General features: G+C 65.5%; 1 protein-coding gene across 1 annotated transcript; it reads right to left on the reverse strand.

Annotated features, from left to right (window-relative positions):
• Window positions 1-413: 413 nt before the first annotated feature.
• On the reverse strand, window positions 414-18091 carry ANKRD13B (ankyrin repeat domain 13B). The gene is made up of 15 exons (XM_067565887.1): window positions 17969-18091; window positions 9261-9396; window positions 8531-8655; window positions 8188-8233; window positions 6591-6734; window positions 5969-6158; window positions 5766-5832; window positions 5277-5358; window positions 5010-5074; window positions 4722-4852; window positions 4198-4355; window positions 3800-3946; window positions 3283-3443; window positions 2886-2962; window positions 414-2449 (listed from the first exon to the last, which is right to left on the reverse strand). Exons 1-15 carry the CDS (start codon window positions 18077-18079, stop codon window positions 2236-2238), a joined length of 1854 nt encoding a protein of 617 aa, XP_067421988.1. The 5' UTR covers window positions 18080-18091; the 3' UTR covers window positions 414-2235.
• Window positions 18092-22715: the final 4624 nt, after the last annotated feature.

The raw sequence follows: 22715 nt of genomic DNA on the forward strand, positions 1-22715 counted from the left end.
GCCCTGCGGATGCCCCGCCCGAGGATGGCGCTTTGCCATGGCAGGAAGGGGGCAGGGGTGCTGCCAGTCTGCCTGCAGAGCTCCGCGCAGCTGGGGGGCGCCTGGCTCTGCCGGGGCAATGGAACTGTGGCCCCAATCCATCTTCGGGCCGCACTTCCCTGGGGGCGGGGGGTGACTGAGTGTTGCAGCCTGCACCCCGGCTCCGCCCAGTGCCCCCCATAGCGCCACAGTTGTGGGCACAGCCCCCCAGCGGGGGAGAGGAAAAGCCACATTCCTGGCAGTCACGCCCCAAGGCGTCTGGCGATGGGGGATTAGCCACGGCTTCGGTCCTTGCTTGTCTGCCTTCAATCGGGCAGTACCTGCACACCGGCCTCCCCCTCCCCGCCCCAGAAACCAGCGGCCGAGGAGAGACAAATGGTAAAGACGTTTTATTGGTGTCTGCCGTGATCACAGCCCCTGGGCGTGGGCCCCCCGCCAGCCCGAGGCCATGTGCCCAGCCGTACGGGCCGTGGGTGGAGGGGGTGTCGTGGGCGATTAAGAAAAGGGCCCTGCCCCGTCACGGTTTCGGGCACGTGCTCCGTTTCCAGCGTGATGGCGCTGTCCTCTCAGGCGGGGGAACGGCGCGGCCCCCCCTGCGCGGGCAGGCCAGCACGTTCATCCTCTGTGCAAAAGGCGTGAGGGCCCTGTGTGCCGGGCTGGCGCGGGGCGGGCCTGGCCCCGCTCGGCAGGGAGTTAGCACCATTCGACGGTTAAGGGTTCAGCGCCCTGTGCGAGAAGAGCACGCGCTGCCGGGGGGGGGGGGGGGGCGGGAAACCCCTCGGCCGTGGGGCTGGAGTGCCGGCCGGGCAGGACCAGACCAGCCGTGGGGGTGGGGACTGTGCCTGGCAGAAGGGGGGGGGGGGGCCGTAGGGCCCACAGAAAGGGCAGGGGGGCGCCCGGTCCCAAGGGTGCTGTTGGCAGATACCCCCGGCCTGGGGCTGGCCTCTCCCCTCGGGGTGGGGCTGATGCGTGGGCAGGGCGAGGGGGGCGAAGCCGCTTGGCGTGGGCTGTGCCCTGGCGGGGCAGGTGTGGCGGGGCACGGGGTGGGGGGGCCCCCCGGGTGGTGGCCGTGTGGCCGGCAGTCGCAGGCCTGGCTTGGCTCCTGCCTAAGTGCACTTGATGCTGTCTGGGGCCCACGGCGCCCTGAGAATGGCTGGGGCCGCGACGGGGCAGCCGGGAGGAGCACGGCTGGGGCTGGGGCGCTGGTGCCTGCAGCCGTGGGGCTGGGGCCGGGGGGGGGGGGTGTCAGCCTGAAGCACGGCGGTTACCGGCCCTGTTCCCACCTCCCTGGGTGCCAGCCTCATCCGGCCCGCCAGCCCTGCCCCACCCCGGCACCCCCACGGCCAGGGCTGGCACTGCATGTCCCCCGCCCAGCTGCGGGCCAGGCCCTGGACTCAGTGCTGGGGGGGTGGGTGCAGCTCTGGGGCGAGGCAGGGCCTGGCACAAACAGCCTCACACATGGCATGTGCCTCCCCCCCCCCCCCCAAACAGGTGCGACTCTGCCAGGGCCCTGTGTGGGGGGGGGACTGGGCAGCAGGGGTGGGGGAGGTGGGTGGTGTTCCTGAAGAATTGGGGGGGGGGGGCCATGGGCCCATAGCGGAGGCAGGGAGGATGCAGCTGGGCCCTGCCCTTGCTGTGGGTCACAGGGGGGCAGGAGGCTCAGGCAGGCCCGGCTGCCAAGGGGTGGGGTAAGCATGAGGTGGGGGAGAGCGGTGCGTGGCTGGCTCTGTGGGGCAGGCGGAGAGGCCTGTGAACGAGCACCACCCTGCCCTGCCCTGCCCCACTGTTTTGCTAGCCCAGCTCTGAGTGCCCCCTCCCCATTCTGCAACCCACCCCACTGGGCCCCAAACCCCCCCCACCCCTTTGCTGGGCCAGGCCTGGGGGGTGGGGAAGGGCAATGCAGAGGGCTGGTGGGTTAACGAGGAGTCCCATGGGGCAGGGGTAGGGGGAAGCAGCCCACGCCCCGGGAACCCTGAGAGGCATCATGGGGGCTTCCACTTGGTACCCGCTGGGCGTGCCAGGCCTTCTGCCCCCCGGCATTGGTCTCTGAATGGCTCAGTGCGATGGCGTCTGTGGCGGGGGCCCCCCCTGCCGTCAGCCAGCCGCGCCCCAGGGAATGCCACTGCCCAGCGGGGGGCACACCCATCCCGGGCCGCGCGCCGGGCAGAGGCCGTGGGGCCCGTGGCCGGCGCTGGGCTACTTCTCCGTCAGCGAGAGCTGCAGGATGCGCCGCAGATCCTCCTCCTCCTGCCGCGTGCGCCGCTCTGCCTCCACCTGCTCCCGCGCCGACAGCGCCATGGCCAGCCGCAGCTGCTTGTCGTAGCTGTGCCGAAGGGGGCTGGGCGTGCTGCTGCCCCCCACCTGCTGCTGGGGGCCGGCTGGCCGGGGAGGAGGCGTGTGCTGGGGCGTCCTGGAGCGGGCACGGGAACAGCGCACAGGTGAGCGGGGCCAGGACCTTCCCCTGGTCCCAGGAAGCCAGGTGCCAAGGCTGGGTTCAGGCTACTGCGGGGGCCGTGGCCCTGCCCCTGCCCAGCGCCTGGCTACGGGGGCTAAGGCACAGCAGCCCCCCCCCCCCACCCCACCCCCAGAGGGCCCTGGTGTGACGACCCTGGCGTCATTACAGCTGGAGAAACTGAGGCACAGCCTGGGCACGTCACTGGGAGAGAGCCAGGGTCCCCTTGCCAGGCTGGGCTGCACACTGCCCCCAAACCCTGGCTGCAGCAGCTGCCCCAGACAATGCTGTGTGGGGCCAACGGGGGCCGTCAGGGTTTGAGCGGGACAGACCATCCCCTGCGACTCCAGCCCCTGTGAGCCCCCCCAGCAAGGACTAGCCCGCCCGTACCAACCTGTCTCCTCGCCGGCCTTCCTGGGACATGGGGTGTGTGCCGGGCTTGCTGTTGGTCAGTGCTTCCCAGATGGTGACCTGCAGCGGGCAGGAGAGGGCAAGTGGAACCGCATGGCATTAAGCCTTCGCCTGCCGCCTGTGGTTTCCCGGGACCTGGCCAAGACCAGGGGCATGGCCAGAGACAGCGACGGAGTCCATTATCCTAGCGGGCGCCACTGCCTGGTGCATGTGCACAGCCAAGGAGGGCAGGAGAGGCCTGGCCAGGGGCCAGGAGGGGCAGCCCCATGCCCACTGCCCGGTGCTGGCCCGCTGGGGCCAGCCTGTTCCCACGTGTGGCGTTCCCGCCCCGTCTCGCCCACCCGGCCGGGCTGCTCCCGGGGCAGTTCCCAGCCGCCCACCTGGTCGTACTCGCTGCCGGCCTCCAGCAGGCTCTGTTGGATGGCGAACTGCAGCAGGTCGTCGTCCTCCTCGCGCCCGGCGTCCCGGTGGCCGCCCAGCACGCTGTACCCGCACGGGGCCTCGAACAGGGCCGGGTCCATCTCACACGCCCGGCAGGAGGCTGCAGGCACCGGACACACCCGTCAGCGGGCGGGGGGGGACACACCGTGGCCTTTGGCGCAGCATGCGGCCCCTGCAGACACACCCTGCCCCCCCCCTCCCCCCCGCACGCCCTCTGCCAGTTTGCCAAGCAGTCCAGCCACGATGTACGATGCAGCCCTGCCGCCCCTTCCTTATAAAGCCAGCGGGGATGATATGAGTGGGGGGGGCAGCAATGCCTCCCTGCGAGGGGCCGGGGCTCTCGGTGGTGCTGAGGACGTGTGGCGGGCTGATCGCAGACCCCGGCGGCTCGCCCATCCCCACAGGGCTCCCCCCCCCCACCGAGGGCCGGCCCAGCCCGGCCGCGGCGCTGCGTACTCAGGGAGCCGGAGCTGCTGACGCTGGAGGAGTCGCTGCTGGGCGAGGGGGCTTCGCTGCTGTGGCGCAGGGAAGTGACGGGCTCGTCGCAGCCGTTGAGGTTCCCGAAGGTGATGCGGGCGTTGAGGATGTGGAAGATGGGGATTTCTGCGGGCGAGAGAGAGAGAGCGGGCGCCGTGAGGGACGTGCCCCCCCCCCCTGCCTGGCATGGGGCTGCTGGATCCAGGACTAGGAGAACAACGCCCGCACCCCCGGCGCAGGAATCCAGGGCTGGCCCGGGCAGACAGCAGGCCGCTCGGCAGCCAAGACACCTTCCCCGAGCTGTCAGGAGCTGGGGTCTGTGCGGGCGGCCGGACCGGGCGGGGCAGGGGCCCACGCCCCCTCCCCTCCCCCCTCACCTATCTTCACGGGGAAGCCGGGCGGCAGGCGGAGCATGATGAAGTCCCGGAGCTTGGCGAAGAGCGCGTTGCTGATGGCCATGAGGTCGATGATGGGGGCCACCTGCTCGCCCAGGGACAGCGGGTGCTCCTCACACAGCCACAGCTTGGCCTTGAACCTGCAGCGGGGAGAGAGGCCCACAGGAGCAGGGGACACAGCCTGGCGCCGCCCCTCCAGCACGACGGCTCTGCCCAGAACTGTGCCCGGGCTGCCCACGAGAGCCCACTGGGCGGGTGATGCCCGCCGCCCCCTGTGCCAGGGCTTGCCTGGGACGGCCCACGCTCCCTGGGGGATGTCAAACCACCCATGATGCACCTCATTCCCCATGCAGGGGGTGCCCCCCGACCCCGGGCAGATTCGGGGGGGCCTGGCCATGACGTGGCCCTGCTATTCTCGCCCAGATCAATCTCCAGCCCCAGTCCCCTGCAGCAGTGAGTTCCACCTATCCCTGGCCGGCCGCCTGGCAGGGACCCCGGCCCCTCACTTCTGTGTCTTGGTGGTGAGCTCCACGGGCCGCCCCATGTCCCTGTTGCCCAGCTCGAAGCCGGGGTTGAAGTACTCCTCGGGGGTGATGGCTGTGGGGTTGGTGTGGCTCCGGGTCTGCGTGATCAGCGTCTGCGCCGGGACAAGCAAAGGCCTTGTTAGCGCGGCCTGGCCGGGGCTGCTCCGCCCAAATGGGGCTGGTCCTCGCCGCCCCCAGCCACTGGGCCGGGCTGGCCCGAGAGCCGCCCCCCAGCTGAGCCAGTCAGTGCTGGGATCTTCTGCTACTCACCCCATTGCTGGGCCCCACGTGCTGCTCGGCGATCCCCAGGAAGGACTGCAGCGGGGTCTTGCTGCCTGCAAGAGACGCAGGGACAAAGCACGGGGCAGTGACACCGGCGGCTCCCCGGCTGGGGCACAGTGGGGCCAGGCGAGGGGCCAAAGGCAGACGGGAGAGCTATGGGGCTGGGGTGGCCAGAAAGAGGAACAAACGGGTGCGGGGCCCGTCCCTGGGTCCTGGGCAATTCCCCCCTTCCGCCGCCCCGGCGCCGACCCTTACCTTTGCCTTTGCCCTTGTGCTGGTCGGAGAGATGCTCCGTCCGCGTCCGCGTGATCAGCTCCACGTTGGACGCGCCGTAAACCTGTGGGGAGGATCCCGAATGCCAGAGGCTGCTGCTCTCCCTGCCCCGGCCCCTGCCCCACAGCCGCCCTGGCGGCGCCCCTCCGCGGGGCTGTGCCGGAGAGCGGAGAGCAGACAGCAGGGGTTGCGGCAGGTCCTGCCCCCCGCACGGGAGCTGCGACCGGCGCTGACTCTCCCCGGGCACCCGGGCCCCGGCTGTGATCTACCTCAGGGGGCAGCGCAGCCGGGGGCATCGGGGATCTGCTCCCACGAAGGCGCCTAGGCTGGGGCCGGGCAAGCCCCGGCCAGTCTCTGCACCTGGCGAGATCCTGCTGATTCGGGTCCCGCCCTGGCTCCCCCAGCCCCTCCCAGAGCTGGCGAAGGGGGCCTCGCCGCCCCCTGGCCGCCCTGCAGCTGCCTGCCCCTCACCTTGGCCTCGTACCCGTTCACCACCTCCGTCTTCTCGCTTCTCCAGCCCAGGATCCCCGTCTTGTTCCTGGCAGCGAGACAAGGCAGCTGTGAGCTGGGCACAGAGCGAGCCCCGGACCCCGTCCCGCAGCGGGGGCACCCATCTGACGGGCACCCATCTCCCAGCCCTGCCCTGCGCCTTGCCCGGCCCCGCGCGTGCCCACCTCTCGAAGGCGATGTTCTTGGTGTCGAGCTGCGTGGTGACCACGGGGGCGGTGAGCCGCCCCATCACCTGCTCCTCGGTGGGCCGCACAGCGGCCAGCAGGAGCTCGCGGTCGTGGCCGGCCAGGGCCAGCGTCTCGGAGGACACCACCCGCCGGTCGTGGTCGATCTCCATCACCACCGCGCTGGTGTCTGCAGGAGGAGGCCGCGTGTCAGCACCCGGCACGGGGCGGGAGGAAAGCTTCCAGCCGGGCGTGTGGGGCACGTGCCAGGGGGCTGCTGTGGGTGTGTGCCCATGTGCGTGGACATGCAGGAGGGCCGCGCGTGCCTGTCTGTGCCCGCGCTGGGTCGCCAGGTGTGGCAGCGTCCCCATCCCCTGGCAGCGAGCAGTGGCCGGGGGGCCTGCTCCCCAAGTCCGTGCTGCCTCCCCTGCACCAGACACCAGCACCTCCCCCCCTTCATAACTGCCCCCTGGCCTGACCCACGGCGGCACGAATCTCACGCGCCGCGCTCAGCCTCCCGCTGCAGTGAGACAGGGGTGCGCATTATCAACAGCCAGCGTCCGCGGGCTGCCCCAGGCAGGGGCTGCCGGCCACGGCCCAGCCTCCCCGGCGCCGCGCTGACCTTGTCCCCGGAAGACGAAGCTGCGGTTTCCCCGCTGCCAGCTCATGTGGTCGAAGCTGAGCAGCGTTGTGTCCACGCGCAGGTTCTGGCCGCTCTTCCACACCTTGTAGGTGTCGCTGGGGCAGATCTTGGAGATCAGGGGCACTGCGGGGAGGGCAAGATTAGGGGCCTCTGCCCCCTGTCTGGAGCAGCCCCACCCCCCGTCATGCTGCCTCGTGGGGTGTCCCGCTAGTGGGGTGTGGCCTGGGGCCCGTCTCTCCAGGGTGCTGGGGGCCAGGTCTGGACAGGGGATAAAATTCCCTACCCCGTGGCATGGCCAGAGCTGTCTGTGCCACTGGCTGGGTTAGGGGGACCATTCGTGATACTATTTACCATCCATGTTTCAGACTGACAGTAATTCCCAGGGGCTGGGCCATGGCAGGGCTGTTGGACGGGTTCTCGTTCGCTACGGATGATGAGATTGTTTATGTGGACACGTCTGCTGGATCCGAACTGCACCCGGTGCTGTGTTTCTGGGCCACGCCCCAGCCAAGCAATAAGCTGCTTAACGGCCCATTAAGGAAACTCACAGGTGCAATGGGCCGGGGAGAGCCGCTGGTGAGTCACCAAGACTTACTCATGTGACCACGGACTCCATCTTAGCTGTGGCCATTTCCACAAGCAGCCTGGCAAAGGACGTAACAGGCAGCTGCAACACATCCCCTTTGTGCTCAGTCCTCCGCTAGCTCTGGATCCACTCCTCTCCAGCTCAGCTGTGAGTCAGTCAAAGGACTGAGCCCATCCAGGTATGTAACCAGAGGGACTCTAGGAGCCTGCAGACTCCATCATTCTACCGGAAACCTGAGCTAGCTGGACTTCCAAGTCATTTCCAGGGCTCTGATTGCTTTAACCCGTTACTACTTCTCTTACAGCTTGTTTCTTTCCTTTTATAACGAACCTTTAGTTTTAGTTATGAAAGGATTGGCTGGCAGTGTGGGATTTTGGGTAAGATCCAAACGTATATTGCTCTGGTGCTGTGGCTGACCCCTTGGGGTCAGGAGAACCTTTTTGGTGAAGAGCAGAGAGTTTAAATAACTGGCCTCTTTACTGGACCTAGTGCCCGACTGGGAGCCGGAGACTGAAATGCAGTAAAGGGGGCTGTGGATAACCCGTGTGGGGAATCAGCAGCACTGTTTGTGCCTGGTTGGGAAGCCTGACTTCAGTGTCACCCACCAGCACTGGGAGAATCTGCTCTCTGTTTGCAGCCTGCCCTGCCCTTGGCATTTTCAGGGGGCTGCCCTAGGCACGGACAGGGCACGTTTTCCACTGGGGGAGGGGAGCAGGGTGGGGGGCCTGGCAGATGAGGGCCGCGGCACTGGGGTTCCCAGCAGGCCGGGGGCCGGGCGGGTGGCACTAGGTCTCGGGGACATGGGGGGGGCTTGGCTGGGTCATCACTGGTGTGGATGGGGCAGCACTTGGCCCACCTGCTGGGGGTGCACCGGGCCCTGGAGGATGTGAGGCGCCCCCATGGGGGGGGGGGACATTAGGGCTCGGCTGCTTGTCCTGGGGGGTGGGAAGCGAGGGGCCCAGCCTCTCCCCTCCTGGCCCCGAAACTTACCCCAGCTGGTGAATTCCCATTTCATCTCCACATAGAAGTCCTGGGCCTGAGGAAAGAGAGAGGCCAGGGTGAGGGGCACCCAGTGCCACCCACGGGATCCCCCCATGCCCAGCAACTGCAGTGCAAGCCCCTCCCGGGGGCAGGGAGACAGGCGTCCTGGCTGTGACACTGGGCCAGCCTCCCCCCTACGTGAGGGTGGTGCTGGGCGCCTGGCGCCCCCGGCTGGACAGGGTAGGGGGCCGATGGGCCCTGGAAGCCGGGCTCCCTGCATTGGCCCAGGGCTGGGGGGGAGGGAGAGTGTGTGCCCGTGTGCACACGTGTGAGTGCGTGTACATAAACGTACCTTGCGTAGCTTCTCCAGCAGGATGGGGATCCCGGCCAGGCGCCGGACGGCTCGCTGATAGTCGCGGTACCGCAGCACCAGCTGCACCAGCTCCAGGTCCCGGGTGCTCACCGCCTCTTGGAGCACTGCGGGGGGGGGGGCAAAAGGGAGGCGTCAGGGGCCGCACGACAGCCCTGGGCCGTGTCCCCTCTGTCTGCATGGCCGGGAGAGCCAGCCCGGCCCCAGCCTGCACCCCTGCAGGGCAGCGCTCAATGTGGGCCCAGTGGGGGGCAGCACCCAGGCAGGACACACACGCACGCGCCAAGGGGGATGCTGGGAACTGACACCCACGGGCACTGTAGGGCTACCCACCACCTCCGCAGTGTCTGCCAGGAGACACCTCAGGGATGCAAGGGCAGGGGGCCCCGAGGGGCACCAGCAGAGCCAGGGGGAGCCCAGGCTGGGGTAACGGGGCTGCAGGTCAGGAGTGAGGGGTGCCCGCAGAGCGGGGGCTGCGGGTTGGGAGTGAGACCTCCAGGAGCTCACCACGAGCATCCAGTTGCTGTTTGCGCCCCCCAGCGCAGCGGGGCTGGTCTCGCTCGTATGTGTTGCTCGTTAAGTGCCAGCCCCTGCGCAGAGCTGGCCCTGGTGCCCAGAAACGGCAGGTCCCCAGGTGCCAGCGTCCCGGCACGGGGGAGCGGGCGATGCAGGGGGAGCTGGCGGCATCACGGAGCCTGCGGCTGCCACGCACCTGTCCAGCCACTGCGGTTCTCCTTGCCCACGTCCGCGCCATGCTTGAGCAGGACCCTGGCGCACTCCAGGTGGCCCAGCGTGGTGGCCAGGTGCAGGGGCGTGCGGCCCCGCGGGTCCAGCTGCTCAATGTCCACCTGCCAGGAGAGACGGAAGAGGGGCTTGGCCAGGGGGTGACCCAGGGATGGGGTTCGGGGGAGCTGCCCCAACAGGCCTGGCTCTGCTGCTCCCAGCCGTCACCGTCCCTGCAGGGGGCTGGGACCCGGCCTCCCCTGCCCAGCATCTCTGTGCCCCAGGGCACGTAGGCCCTGCTGGGTTCTGGGGAGAGCCGTGGGGGTACAGAGCTGCTTAAGGGACCAGCTGGTGAGAGGCCCCAGGCTGGCAGTTCGGGGCACAGATGCAGATGAGCCAGGGCGAGACCCTGGTGCCATGGACACCCTGCTCCAGCCCTCGTCTGCCTGCTTCCCAGGCCAGCACAGCCTGACCCTCGGCGTCCTGGGAGCTCCGCATGTGCCCCACGGCTGCGGCCGGAGGGCTGGAGCGTGGGTACAGCTGGTGCCGGCTCCGGCAAGCATCCCCACCTCTGCCCCCCGGGGACAGGCGCCACCGGGGCAGGCCCTGCCGCTCCCACACCAGGCCCCTGCTCTGCCGGCAGCCGCCCGCTCTCCCCCCCGCTTCTCCCCCTCCATCCCTTCTCGCTAAAAGCCCAGCAGCGACGTCCCCGGGAGAGCGCCTGTCACATCCATTTCCCGCCCGGGGCGCACGCTGCCGGGGGGGGGGGCCAGGCACAACAGCTCATGGCCCGCTGGAGAGAGGACACGTCGGGTTGCCAGGGCAAGAGGCAGCTGGGCCGGCTTCCAAGCCCCGGCAGGAGGAGAACGGGGGGGGGGGGAGAGGACGGGCGCTCGTGTGATTGCCATGGACGGGGGGGGGGGGCCATTGGCTAGAGCTGGCCGGCTCCCAGGGGCTGGTTCTAGGCCCACAGCGAGCGGGCGCGGGGGGGTCGGGGAAGCCCAGCTGGGTCTGTGGCAGGGACAGGGAGCCGGCCGGTGCCTGGCCCAGCTGGGGGGCTGCACCTGCAGCCGAGGGGTCAGTGCTGGGCAGCCCCTCCGGTGCCAGGCAGAGCTGTGGTGTGATGGGGGTGTCTGGAGGTATCTGGGGGCTCTGGGCCAGCGTCTCCTCCAGCCCCATGGCGAGCGGCACCGGGTCCTGAGAGGAGGCCGTGGTCAGAGTGTGGGAGACTCTCCCCGCCCAGGGGGTTCAGGGGAGCAGCGGGGGGGGCGGGCACTGGTTGGGGAGCAGAGGCAGCCCAGGGCTCGTTGGGTGAGTGGGGCCCCCCCCTTTTCCTGGCAGCTCTGCCATGAAGTGGCTCCCCAGGAGCAGGTGGGGGTGGGGCAGGTTGCTGGGAGACTGGCGCCCCTCCCCCGCCAGCGCTAATTGCCCTGCACTCGTTCGCCAGATCCTGGCCCCCGGGGGCCCATTTTTGTTGTTGCTGAAGGAAACTGTCACCTCAGGGAGAGCGGGGGTGGGGGGCAGCCCCAGGGCTGGAAGCTGCAGGCATGGCCAGCGGGAGCCCGGCCAGCTGCGGCCCAGGCCACCTGCCCGCGATGCCCTGGCGTCCTGTGGGGCTGTGCAGGACAGGAGCCCCCAGCTGGCCCATGGCACGGCCAGATCCCTCCTCATCCCAGCCCAGGGGCTCCCTGGGAGCAGCCGGGGGGAGGGGGGCGGTACTGCCAGCCCGGCTGGGGCATCTCCCATAACCCCCCCAGGGAGCAGACTTCCCCTGGCCCTGGTTCCTGCCCCCCCCCACCGTGCCACTGGATCCAGCTGTCAAATCCCCCATGCCAGGCCCCTGCCAGCCTGCAGAACCCACACCGCTCTCCACAGCGCCCCTCTCCAGCCCTGGCGCCACGCCCTGCCTCCGCCACACACCCCGCCGCTGCCTTGGCTTCCCAGCGGCCAGAGTCCCATCCCCCAGAGCCAAGCCCCTCCAAGCCATGGCCTCCCCCCCACCCTGCCCATCAGGGTTCACAGGGGCCGGGCGAGAACACAGCCAGCCCCACGGACAGGCCCAGCGCCCGCTGCCCCTCGGCTCGCCTAGCGGCACCGAGGCCCGGGCACCGCCAGCGGGGTGCCCCGCAAATTAATCTGGTTCTGGAAGCGGCACCTCCAGCCTAGCGGGAGCCGGCGCATTAATTAAACACCCTCCAAGGTGATCACGTGCTGGCTTTTAATTGCTGTGGTGAAAAGGGTTCTAAGTAAAGAAAACACCGCCCCCCGCCCCTCGCCCCCCGCCCCGGGGGCTCCAGCTGGGAGCTGGTGAATGCAGCTTCCCCCAGGCTGCGGGACAGGGGCTTTCCCAGGGACTGGGGCTGAGATTGGACACTCAGGCCAGGAATCAGAGCTGAATCTTGGTGACCTAGATGTAAATCCAGAGTCACCCCATTTACACCAGGATGACAGATCAGGACTTGACTGGAAGAGGAGCCCGGTCAGGGCAGGTGGTAGAGCAGGGGCCTGGGACCTGTTCCTAACAACGCATTGGCACCTCCTGGGCAGGGGCTCCTCCGTCGGGGTCGGGGGGAGGGGAAGGGAGCAGAGCTGTGGTTTCCCCCAGGCGTTTATAATGAACCCATCACCCTTACTGCTCCGTCCACTGGATAGCCCTGGCCCTGCCCACCCTGAGGCTGGGACGTGCTTCCCTCCTGTCCCCCCCCCAATGCACATCGAACCGACTCTGCCTCCCTGCAGCGCTGGGAAGTGCCAGCCTTTGCCAATGGGCAGCTGGGTACAGCTGGCGTCAGAGGGCACAAATCACTGTGCCAGCCAGGCAAAGCGAATGGCCCTGACGAGGGTACGGGGAGGAAGCAGCCAGGGAGAGGCAGGGGTTATTGCAGAGCTCAGCCGAGGCCTGCGATGTCGGTTTCCGTTTGTAGGCACTGGGGGCTGCCCCGGCGCCGGCTGGGCACTGCCGGGGGTGCAAATGAACCGTTTGTGACTCTACTGTTTAATCCACAGGTGCTGGCTTGGCTGCCCCCATCCAAGTGGCCGTGCCAGCCGGCTCCAGCCCAGCTCGCCCCTCAGTGCCAGCTGGAACCTGGTCCCCGTGCACCGGTTTACCCAGGGGAAGCGCTGGCCGTGACCTGGGTGAAGCTCCGTGTGGTCTGCCTGGCACTGGCGCTGATGGAGCAGCTCTCGCCCCTGCCGGCCTGGCTCGCCTCGGCTTGTGCCCAGGTAACGCTGGGCTTCGGGACCGCACGGATGCCAGGCAGGAGCTGAATTGTGCCCTCAGGTCAGTTCCCTGTTCTGCTCCTTCCCCACCCCTCGGCGCCTGGCCAGGGCTTTGCGTCAGCGTCTGAAACCTGCTCCTGATGCGCCTTGGCGCTGCACGACTGGGAGCTCCCAGGGGATGGGCTCACCTGGGGGGCGGGGATTCCTGGGGGCAGGAATGCCGAGGCAGGCACCCCGCAGCCACACGGATCTTTGGGGCTCTCCAGGGCGATGGGCTCTGAGATGGAGAGGCGATTCCCTCCCTGCTGCCCCTGGCCCCCTCCACCGTCCTGGCTCCACGCTGCCAGCAGGAAATCTGCCAACAGTCATCCCCCCCAGAGCTAGAGTCATCCCCAGGGGCTGGCAAGGCAACGCAGGGGCTTGGCCCAGAGCGATCGGGGACCTGGCTGCTTTGCTCTGCCGTGGGGAGATCTCGGGGCCCTGGCGAGGAGGGACTGGCTTCGTGGCCAGCCGTGGAATCTGGGAGTCGATCAGACTGCGGCGCCCGGACGCTGCTGATGGGGCGAGCTGGGCAGAACCTGACGCTGGCCCTCTCCTGCAGACCCCCGCGTGCCCCCCGCCCTGCCCCGCCACGCCCCAGCGGCCGCCTTGAGCGCGGCAAGGTCCTGGCTGTGACCCGCTGCCGTGCCACCAGGCGGGAGGGCAGAAATCCTCTGCAACGGTGCTCCCAGCTCTCACACAGCTCCCACGGCGCCAGCAGGGCAGGGGCCATGCCAGGCACAGGGGACCAGCTGCCCCTGGCACAGCCCCTGCCCCCGGCTGAGTGCGAGGGAGCCTGGCCGCACACCCCTCCGTATCTAGGGCTACCTCGCCTGCCCAACTCTTCCCTCGCTACAACAGCTCACTCGGCCAGGCCTGCTCCAGATCCCTGTACAGCCAGCAGGTCCCTTCAGTGCGGGTCTGCAGCCCCCCACCCTCCGCTCACTGGTACCAACAGAGCCACCCTGCTCCCAGGGCCCAGGCGGCTCTTCCTTCACCCCCTGGGGAGCTGCTGCTGGTTAAGGTGGGGCTCACACAGTCTAGCTGGACGCTGTGTCCCAGTTCTGGGGCCGGGCACCCAGCCAGCAACCCCGCGTGGCAGCTCTGCACGTTCTGTCCCCGGCCAGCGCACAGGGAGCGGAGCTCCCGGGTGGGAGAGGTGCCAGGGGCCAGGTTCGCGTTTTGCTGTCTCCTGGAGCAGCTGGGCTGGCCTAGGTTTTCAGGGCCCCTCGTGCCGATCTCGGGTTCGTCTACACTGGGGCTGGAGCTGTCCCTCCCCACGCAGGCAGACCTAACGCGCCAGCTCCGAGCCAGCCAGCGCCCTACAAAGAGCCGGGCGGCTGCGACAGCAGGAGGGGCAGCTGCCCGGGGCTGTGCCGAAGGGGTCTGGCAGGATCGCACCCAGGGTGGCGAGCTGCGCTGCGCTGTGTCGTGCTCTCGCTGGAGTGGCGTGAGTGCGGGCACGTCCGCCCAGCTGAGACCCCCAGCGCAGACATGCCCCATGTGCGACCCCGGCACGTGCGCAGATTAATTCTGCTTCCAGTCCAGGCGCTCGTGTGCAGGCTCCACGGCAGCGCCAGAGCCACTGGGGGTCAGGCCTTGTTGGCACAGAGCGGGCGCCGCTGAAATTGGGGTGGGGCCCCGGGACGCTACAGCTCCCAGCTGGGGCCGAGCAGACAGGCTGCTGGCCCGGGAACGGAGCACGGCATGCTGGGAGCTGTAGTCTCTGCAGCCTGTCTCTCCAAGCCTGCCTGGGTCCCTCCAGCTCCCATCCCTGCAGTGTCTGGCCTCCGCGTGAAGCCCAGAGCTGATCCCCCCCGTGTCACTGCCGGGTAACCCCTGCCAGCCCACCGGCCGACCCACGCTGCCTTTCCCAGGCAGCCCGCTTTGTATCTGCGCGGAGGGGAAGGCAGGTGTTTAGCTACCGCCTGTCTCAACAAGCGGCCAGCTTGCACTGAGTGACGGCCTCGATTCGCCAGAGCCACCAGCCCTCCTAACCACGGGGTGCCCTGCGGAAGGGCAGCCCCCGCTCTGACGCTCCCAGCGGAGCCTCTCCGGCCATGCAAAGAGTGACACCTCCTGGAGCTGGGCCTCCTGCAGCGCTTCTGCCTGTCGCGGCACGGGCATGGGGCATGACCTCGGCGTTGGTAACGCTCCACCCCAGCTCCCGACGGGCTGGGCCTCCAACCGCAGGAATGCATGGAGCAAGAGTCTAACAACCCGGGCTGGGCTGGGCCGGGCCGGGCCGGGCCAGCTGGGGTCTCCTGCCTACCCCTGTGGAACAGGCCCGGGGGCCTTTAATGAGCATAAGGGGCTCGGCATCCCCTCGACAGCCACAGGGGCTGGGTCTCCCTCAGCGGCAGCGGCAGCGGCCCCACTGAAGTCGGCAGAACTGCACCCCGTAAAACATGCCACAGGGAAAGGGGCAGTGGCCCAGCATCTTAGGCAGCGCAGCATCGCCCGCGCGGCACGGCCCTAGCACCACGCTGGGGCAGTGGTTCAGCACCGCTGCCCGGCTCTCCACAGCAGAGTCGCCCCCAGCGCCCCGGGGAGAGTTCCCGCGGGCGGCGCCGAGCTCCCTCCTCTTCCTGCCTGACTGCAGCACCTGCCGGGGCGGAGGTCGCAGCCCACGAAGTGCAAGGGCGGAGCATGCCCACGGCAGCCACGCTGCAGGCGCCGTGCTGGGGCGCCTTTCCAGGGGGACCTTTGCCCAGGCAGGGTTGCGGATGACCCTATTTAACAGAGCCCCTCATCTGACATGACGCAGCTCGGTGTGGGTAAAGCCAGGGCTCAGCGAGACGCAGCCCCCGCCCCAAACAGCTTCTGCATGGGCCCAGCTTCTCCCGCTGGGAGTAGGTGCATGGATAGGGTGGCCTGCGGGACAAGAGAGGCGCAGCCAGGTGTTCTGGCAGGATGCAGGAGTCGCTGGGCGAGGTTCTCTGCCCTGTGCGCGGACGAGGTCAGACGGGGGGCATCACAACAGCACCTTTGGCATCCCCGAGCCCGGCTGTGCATCAAACAGACTGCTCAGCCCTGCTGCTGGTGCCACCTGGCCTAGCGCTAACCGGGAAGCGCAGAGCCCAGCGGCCCCCTGGCTGCTGAACCCGCGTCCTCACTGCGCACCGCGGGCAGCATATTTTTCTCCCTCTGAGTTTGCAAGCCACCAGCCCCGGAGGCTAGTTTTACTCGCTCTGCAAAAGGGGGCTCGGCTCCGCCGTTCCTGCCTCTTCCACTTCCAGCCATGTTACAGAAAATGTGGAGAAACGGCGTCAATCTGGGATACGTTTTTCCTTCGGAGGAAAAGCTGCCGCAACGTCCTAAAAGACGTAAATTAGCAAGCCGGGCGTAAAAATTGCCCCTGCTATTTTTAAGCTGGCCTTGTACTTTCTCAGCACGGGGAAATGGGCAGCACACACTTCTTCAACTTAGTGGAGATCTCAGCCTTCCCCAGCTGCTGCTACCAATGACCCTGCATTACACGTGAAATAAAAGGCAAGAGATTCCCCCCCCAGGCTGCTCCGCTCAGTAAAGATAACACATGAGCTCACACGTGGGCCTCTCCACGAACATGCAAATCACATTTAGGCCAAGATCTCTCCACCGCCTGCCTGCCACAATAAAGACGGGTGTGGCAACAGTCAGGCAAGGTAAAGAGAAGCCAGGCAGCCATAGCAAACATCCCAGGCAGCCATAGCAAACATCCCAGCCGGAATAAGATGCGTCAGAGGAGTTTGTACGTTTCCTTGTAAAAACAAAAAAGGACCCGATCCTGCAAGGTACTGAGCGCTCTTGCCCCTCACAGCACCTGGGCATTAGCAGGAGCTGGGCAACCTTACGTGCGCCACACAACTTCAGCCAAAGGCAGTTTTGCCCCAGCACAGAGAGGCAAGCAAAGGAGAGAGCTGGGATGCCGAATGCAGACTGGCCTGGAGTTTGATTTCCCCCACAACACCGGAACGGTACCATAATGGACACAGGGTTGTGCCGCTTTGGGGAATTGAATAATAATGAGAGAGAAAATCCTGCCAAGCTGGTAAATTCATGTTTAGACCCTGGAAACCCAGCTTAGTTACCTGTCAGACCAGCGGTCCCAGGAGCTCTGATCGTCTGCCAGGGGTAAATACGTGCTCACCAGAGAGTGCGCCCCGGGAAAGCCAGGCTGGAAAACAGTTCTGACCCTCGGGCAGTGCCTGTTCCCCAAGGGATATGTCCTTGCTCCCAGCAGGGTTATTTTCACCATATCAGAAGCAACTGCACCCCTGCCTACTTCAGATTGTTGGGCAAAAACAAATGTCCAATTTATATAACACCAGCAAACACAACCGGATTTCGGAGGAAAGGCGGAAGAGGGGCCGGCGCCCCAGCGTTCCTCTCTCTCCTTCTAGCGTCTTGTGCGTTCGATGAGCCTTAAATACTCAGCTGAGTCCAAGGAAAGCAGGTGCCAATCCCACGGAAATTCAGTGGGATTTGGATGCTACCCTGTAGGCCGAGACAAATCCCAGCCTTGCCGTGCAAGGGATCCTCACAAGTGTCCCTCCCAGAGGAATGTGTGCACACAGAGACCGGAGGGAATGTGTGCACCATGGGAGCTCGCAGCCCCAGCCACCGCAGGAACTGCTCAGATGCCATGGTGACGGGCGCTGGCACAAAACGCCGGTCACCCGGCTGGATGCAAAGAGGGGCAGAGCATCATCAAGGGCAGAGCCCGCACCAGGGAGCCTGGGTGTTCACCATGCAGGGGATGAGTGTTGTCAGTCAGGTGCGATGCCATCTCAGGGGCTGGCTCCCTGGCAGAGGGGAAGCCCTTCAGTCCCAGGCCGGCAGTCCCCTCTGTGTCCCTTTCCTCACCCCTCGCCCCCCTCCGGGACGGAGCTATCCACAACCACTCGACACCCCAGGGTGCGAAGAGCCAGCGCCCGGGGCGCACCATGCGCCCAACCTGCCAGGCTTGTTATTTCTGTCGGCTGCTGTCCACGCTGGCGCGGCCCACGGCCAGATGGACAGCGCCTGGATGGCCCGGGGTGCTGGCGAGGGGTCCGGGGAGGTCCTCTCACGGCGGGGGGGGGGGGGGAATCAAATCAAACAGCAGGATCCCCAGCCCTAGCCCTCGCCTCCCTCGGGCCCCACCACGCCCCGTGTCCTCGCCTGCGGGGGGCCAGGCAGAGACCCCCCAGGCTCTGCAATGGGAGGCTTCCCGCAGCCGCCCAGCTGGGGGCCCGGCGGGTTGGCGGCGGGGGGGGGAAGCCCTGCCTGCCTGCCTGCCATGTGGACACATTCCCGGGGATGCTTCCCCCCCCCCGCGCCCTGCGGCCCCCGCAATGGTCCCGCTGACACCTCCCGGCCCAGTCCCGGGCTGAGCCGGCGGGGTACGAGGAAGGGGGGAGTCGGGGGCCCCCCCGGCCCAGCCCCGCCCCGCCCCGCCCCGCCGGCCGGACCCACCTGCTGGGTGCTGAGCTCCCGCTCCAGCTCGCGGGCGCGGTTGTGCCAGACCAGGCGGTGCAGCGGGTACCTGCCCTCCGGCCCCTTCCCGGCCGGCGAGGCGGCGATCATCCTCTCGGCGCGCCGGCTCCGGCGGCGCACGGGCGGGGGCTGGGCGCGGGGCTGCCGGCGGCGGCGCGGGGGCTGGGACGGGGCCGGGGCCGGGGGGGCGGCCGGGGCTGCAGCCGCATGTGGCTGGGAGCGCGGGGGGGGCTCTCCGGCGGCGGGGCTCCCCGCCCGGGGGCCGCTCCTCCAGCGCCGGGCCCCAGCCGCCAGGCACCGCTGCGCGCTCCGCCCGCGCACACAAAGGGACGCGCCCGGCCGCGCAGCGCAGCGCGGCGCAGCGCGGCTCAGCCCGAGCGCAGGGCGCGCAGGCGGCAGGATGGGAGCGGCGCTGGCTGCCCCAGGTCCCCGGCCCGGGCATGTCCCCCCCCCGCCCTGCTCGGCTCCGGGGAGGGCTGCGCCGGGACCGGCCTCGCCGGCTGGAGACACAGCGCCCTGCCGCGCCTGGCTGCCTGCGCGGCCTGCTGGGAGCTGTAGTTCCCCGCGCCCGGCCGGCCGGGGGCTGGACGGAGCCACCCCCGTCCCCGCTCTGCCCCCCAGGCCCCTGCGGCTCCCCCCACCCGGCTGCTGCCCGCTGCCCTTCATGTGTCCAAGGAGCCGCTGACCCCCCGTCGGCCCGGCTGCCTATGGCCGGCCAGGGGCTGCCCTGGCATCTCCTGCTGGGCACTGCTCCAGCCCCCGGCCCAGCTGCTGGGCAGCTCGCCCGCCAGTCCACCCAGGCCAGGGCCCAGCCGGGCTCCTGCAGCCCCTCTGGGCCTGCCTCGACGGCGCTGCAGCCTGCCCCCTCCAACGTCACCACCGGCCCATCTCGCAGGTGGGTCACTGGCTCCTTGCTGCGTTGGGCAGCGGAGTCCAGCCTCTTCTCCTTGCCCCAGGCCCCGTGTCATGCCACGGTCCTGGCGTGGGACGCAGTGCGAGCGGGACAGGCTCTCACGGGGGTCCTGGGCTTTAACAGCTGGACACTAGGACCTGTCTCCTACCGCTCGCTGTGTCACTGGTGACCCCTGGACCATGGCCACCGGCTCTTCTCCAGCCCTACGCATAAATCCGTCTAGCGGATTTCTCAAGCCCTCGGGACGCGTGTGTGTGCAGTGCTGGGGAGGACCCAGTGGTCATGGTACATGTAGGTGGGCGAGAGGTCCTGGAAGCCACATCAAGGCTGCTAGATTATGAAACTGAAGTCCAGGACCTCCAGCGTAGCATTCCCTGAAATGCTTCCAGTTCCAGGCACAGGCAGGGCCAGCTGGACAAGGCAGAACTGCAGGGTCTCAATGTGTGGATGAGACAATGGTGTTCGGGGGAGAGATTTGGGTTGATTAGGAACTGGGGAACCTTTCGGGAAAGGAGGAGCCTATACAGGAAGGATGAGCTCCACCTGAACCACAACAGAACCAGATTGCTGGCATGTGAAATTACAAAGGTCACAGCTGCGTTTTTGAACAAAGGGCTAGAGGAAAGCTGACAGATGTGAAGGAGCACATGGTTCAGACAGAGACATCCCTTAGGGGAGGATTTATTAAAGGGGTGCTCTATGGCCCAGTAAAGAGGAGAGGATAGAAGTTAATAAAGTGGATGTAGGAACTGCAGAGAAACAGTCAAACAAAAAAAGAGTCCCATTCAATTACATCACATGAAGGCAGACAACGAAATAGTAACAAACTTTAGAAGTGTTTGTATGCAGATGCTAGAAGTCTAAATACTAAGATGGGTGAACCCGCGTGCCTGGTAGTAAATGAGGATATTGATATAATAGGCATCAAGAAACTTGGTGGAATGATGCTAATCAATGGAACATGGTAATTCCAGGGTACAAAATATATAGGAATGACAGAGTAGGTCGCATTGATGGGAAAATGGAAGTAAAATCCTATTGAGGAAAAGAGACAGGAGCCGGAAAGCTGGCAAGTCAAATGTAAAAGTATAATTAGGCAGGCCAACAAAGGATTTGAAGAACAACTAGCAAAAGACACAAAAGCTAACAGCAATTTTTGTTTTAAGTACATCAGAAGCAGGAAGCCTGCCAATCAGTGGGGCCACTGGACGATCAAGGTGCTAGCGGAGTATCAAGGAAGATAAAGCCATTGCAGAGACGCTAAATTAATTCTTTGCATCGGTCCTCACTGCACAGGACTGCGGGAGATTCCCACAACTGAACCATTCTTTTTAGGTGACAAATTTGAAGAACTGTCCCAGACTGAGGTGTCACTAGAGGAGATTTTGGAACAACGTGATCAATGAAACAGTGCAAAGTCACCAGGACCAGCTGGTATCACCCAAGAGTTCTGAAGGTACTCTGATATGACATAGCAGAACTGCAACCTACCGCTTCTATCAGCCTCTGTACCAGATGACTGGAGGATAGCTAATGTAACGCTGATTTTTTTAAAAAGGCACCAGGAGCAATCCAGGCAATTACAGGCCAGTAAACCTAACTTCAGTACCAGGCAAATTGGTTGAAACCAGAGTAAAGAACAGAATTATCAGACAGACAGATGAACACGGTTTGTTGGGGAAGAGTCGATATGGCTTGTGTAAAGGGAAATCATGCCTCACCAAGCTACTAGAATTCTTTTGAGGGTGTCAGCAAAGATGGACAGGAGTGATCCAGTGAATATAGTGTACTTTGACTTTCAGAAAGTCTTTGATAAGGCCACCCACCAAAGGCTCTCAAGCAAACTAAGCAGTCATAGATAAGAGGGAAGGTCCTCTCCTGGATCAGTAACTGGTTAAAAGACAGGAAACAAAGGGTAGGAATAAATGGTCAGTTTTCACAGCGGAGAGAGGGAACTAGTGGGGTCCCCCAAAAATCTGTACTGGGACCAAGGCTGGTCAACATAGTCATAAGTGATCCACAAAAGCGGTTGACCAGTGAGGTGGCAAAGTTTGCAAATGACACAAAATGACTCAAGATAGTTCAGTCCAAAGAGTTACTCTTTTGCTGTGAAGGGTTAGAAACGGATCTCAAAAAACATGGTGACTGGGCAACAAAATGGCAGATGAAATTCAGTGCTGATCCATGTGAAGTAATGCACATTGGAAAACATCATCCCAACCGCACATACCAAATGATGGGGTCTAAATTAGCTGTCACCACTCAACACAGAGATCTTGGAGTCATTGTGGGGAGTTCTCTGAAAACATTCACTTGATGTGCAGCATCAGTCAAAAAAGACCCCAGGGGCCCAGGCCCGTCGTTCCTGCAGGAGAGGACCCCCGCTGTGGAATTCCTCTCTGCAGCGTGAACGCGAGCAGTGCCCCTGCAACCTGCCCACATTTCCGGTGCAACTCAGGGATGGCGAAGGGGCTACCAGATCAGGGGACTCTGGGACTGTGTGTGCCATCCCTCCCTCGACGTCATCTGCAGGAGCGGCAGAGAGGGGTGGTGTCGTGGACTGAGGGCAGACGGACACAGGAAGAGGCTGTATGACACACTTATCTGCCTCTCCCGCAGGTGACTCTGAGCTTTGCCCTGCGCCTGGAGTGACCTTCCGAAATCCAGTCCTCAGCCTGCCCCCTCGTCGGCTTCAGTTCCTCCTAGAACCCACTTCTGCCGTTATACAGCAGCAGCCAAAGGGGCCTGCGTGCTTAAAACCCCAGCAGGAGATGGCATTAGCAAAGGCATCAGGCCCCAGCTCACTGTGCTCCTTCTGGCCCCCTTTCTCCCACCCTTGTTTTTCTTTGCAGTTTGTAAGCTCCGCAGGGCAGGGGCTGCAGCTTCCTAAGTATGTGCAGAGCCCAGCATAGCAGGGCCGCTCCTCGGAGAGCCACAACAATGCGCCATTCAGCCTGCTGAGAAGGGCCCCGCACGCCCAGCTGGGGGTGGAATTTTTCTGCCTATGGTGTCATTTTCCTTTGCATTGTCAAGCAGCTGCTATGCTCCACCCCAGAGTGGCAGGGTGACGTGGCATTTCACATACATACAGATGGGGGGTCATATAGATACACATCCAACATGGAGCACTGCAGAAACCTCCTGGGGTATTGTATGAGCCCAGGCACTCAGGCTGTGACTCTGCCCTTCACCGTGCTGATGGGATAATGGGAGAGCGAATGGCCTTTTACTCACTTGCCAAAATCCCTCCCTCCCCCCAGGTGAGTGCCCTGGGTCACTGGTTTCTCCCTTTGCACTGAGCGCGCGGCAGGCTCCATTGGCACCCGAGGCGCTACAGAATTGCAAGAGCAGTGTCATAACGCGCAGCTCTTTGCAGGCGTGTCAGCTCCGCACGGCTTGGAATCAGGATGTAGCTTTTAATTATTCAGACTCTGAACAGCCACAGAGGTTTCGCTGCCGTTCTTTCTTTGTGTTCTAGAGTCATGGATTTTCCGGCCAGAAGGAGCCATCACGCTCGTGTGCAAGCCAGGCCACGGCTTCTCCGCCAGTGACTCCCACAACGGCCATTTCCTACAGGCCTCAGTGGATTTCAGGGCTCCCTTGTGCTGGGTCCCGGTCCCACAGAGGTTACGGTCACTGGGCCGACGCAGGCTGGGAGGGGAGCCGAGGTGCAGGGCGGGGAAGTGACTTGCCCAATTTCACCCAGCAGGGCAGTGGCAAAGTTCGGAATGGAAGGCAGGTCTCCTGACTCCCAGCCCGGTGCCCTGTGCCCTGGCCCAGGACAGATCTCCATGACCACATGCCTCGGCTGAG

Source organism: Emydura macquarii, unplaced genomic scaffold (assembly GCF_026122565.2).
Source record: "Emydura macquarii macquarii isolate MOO-44397 ecotype Brisbane River unplaced genomic scaffold, CSIRO-AGI_Emac_v2 contig_2699, whole genome shotgun sequence".
NCBI lineage: Eukaryota > Metazoa > Chordata > Testudines > Chelidae > Emydura > Emydura macquarii.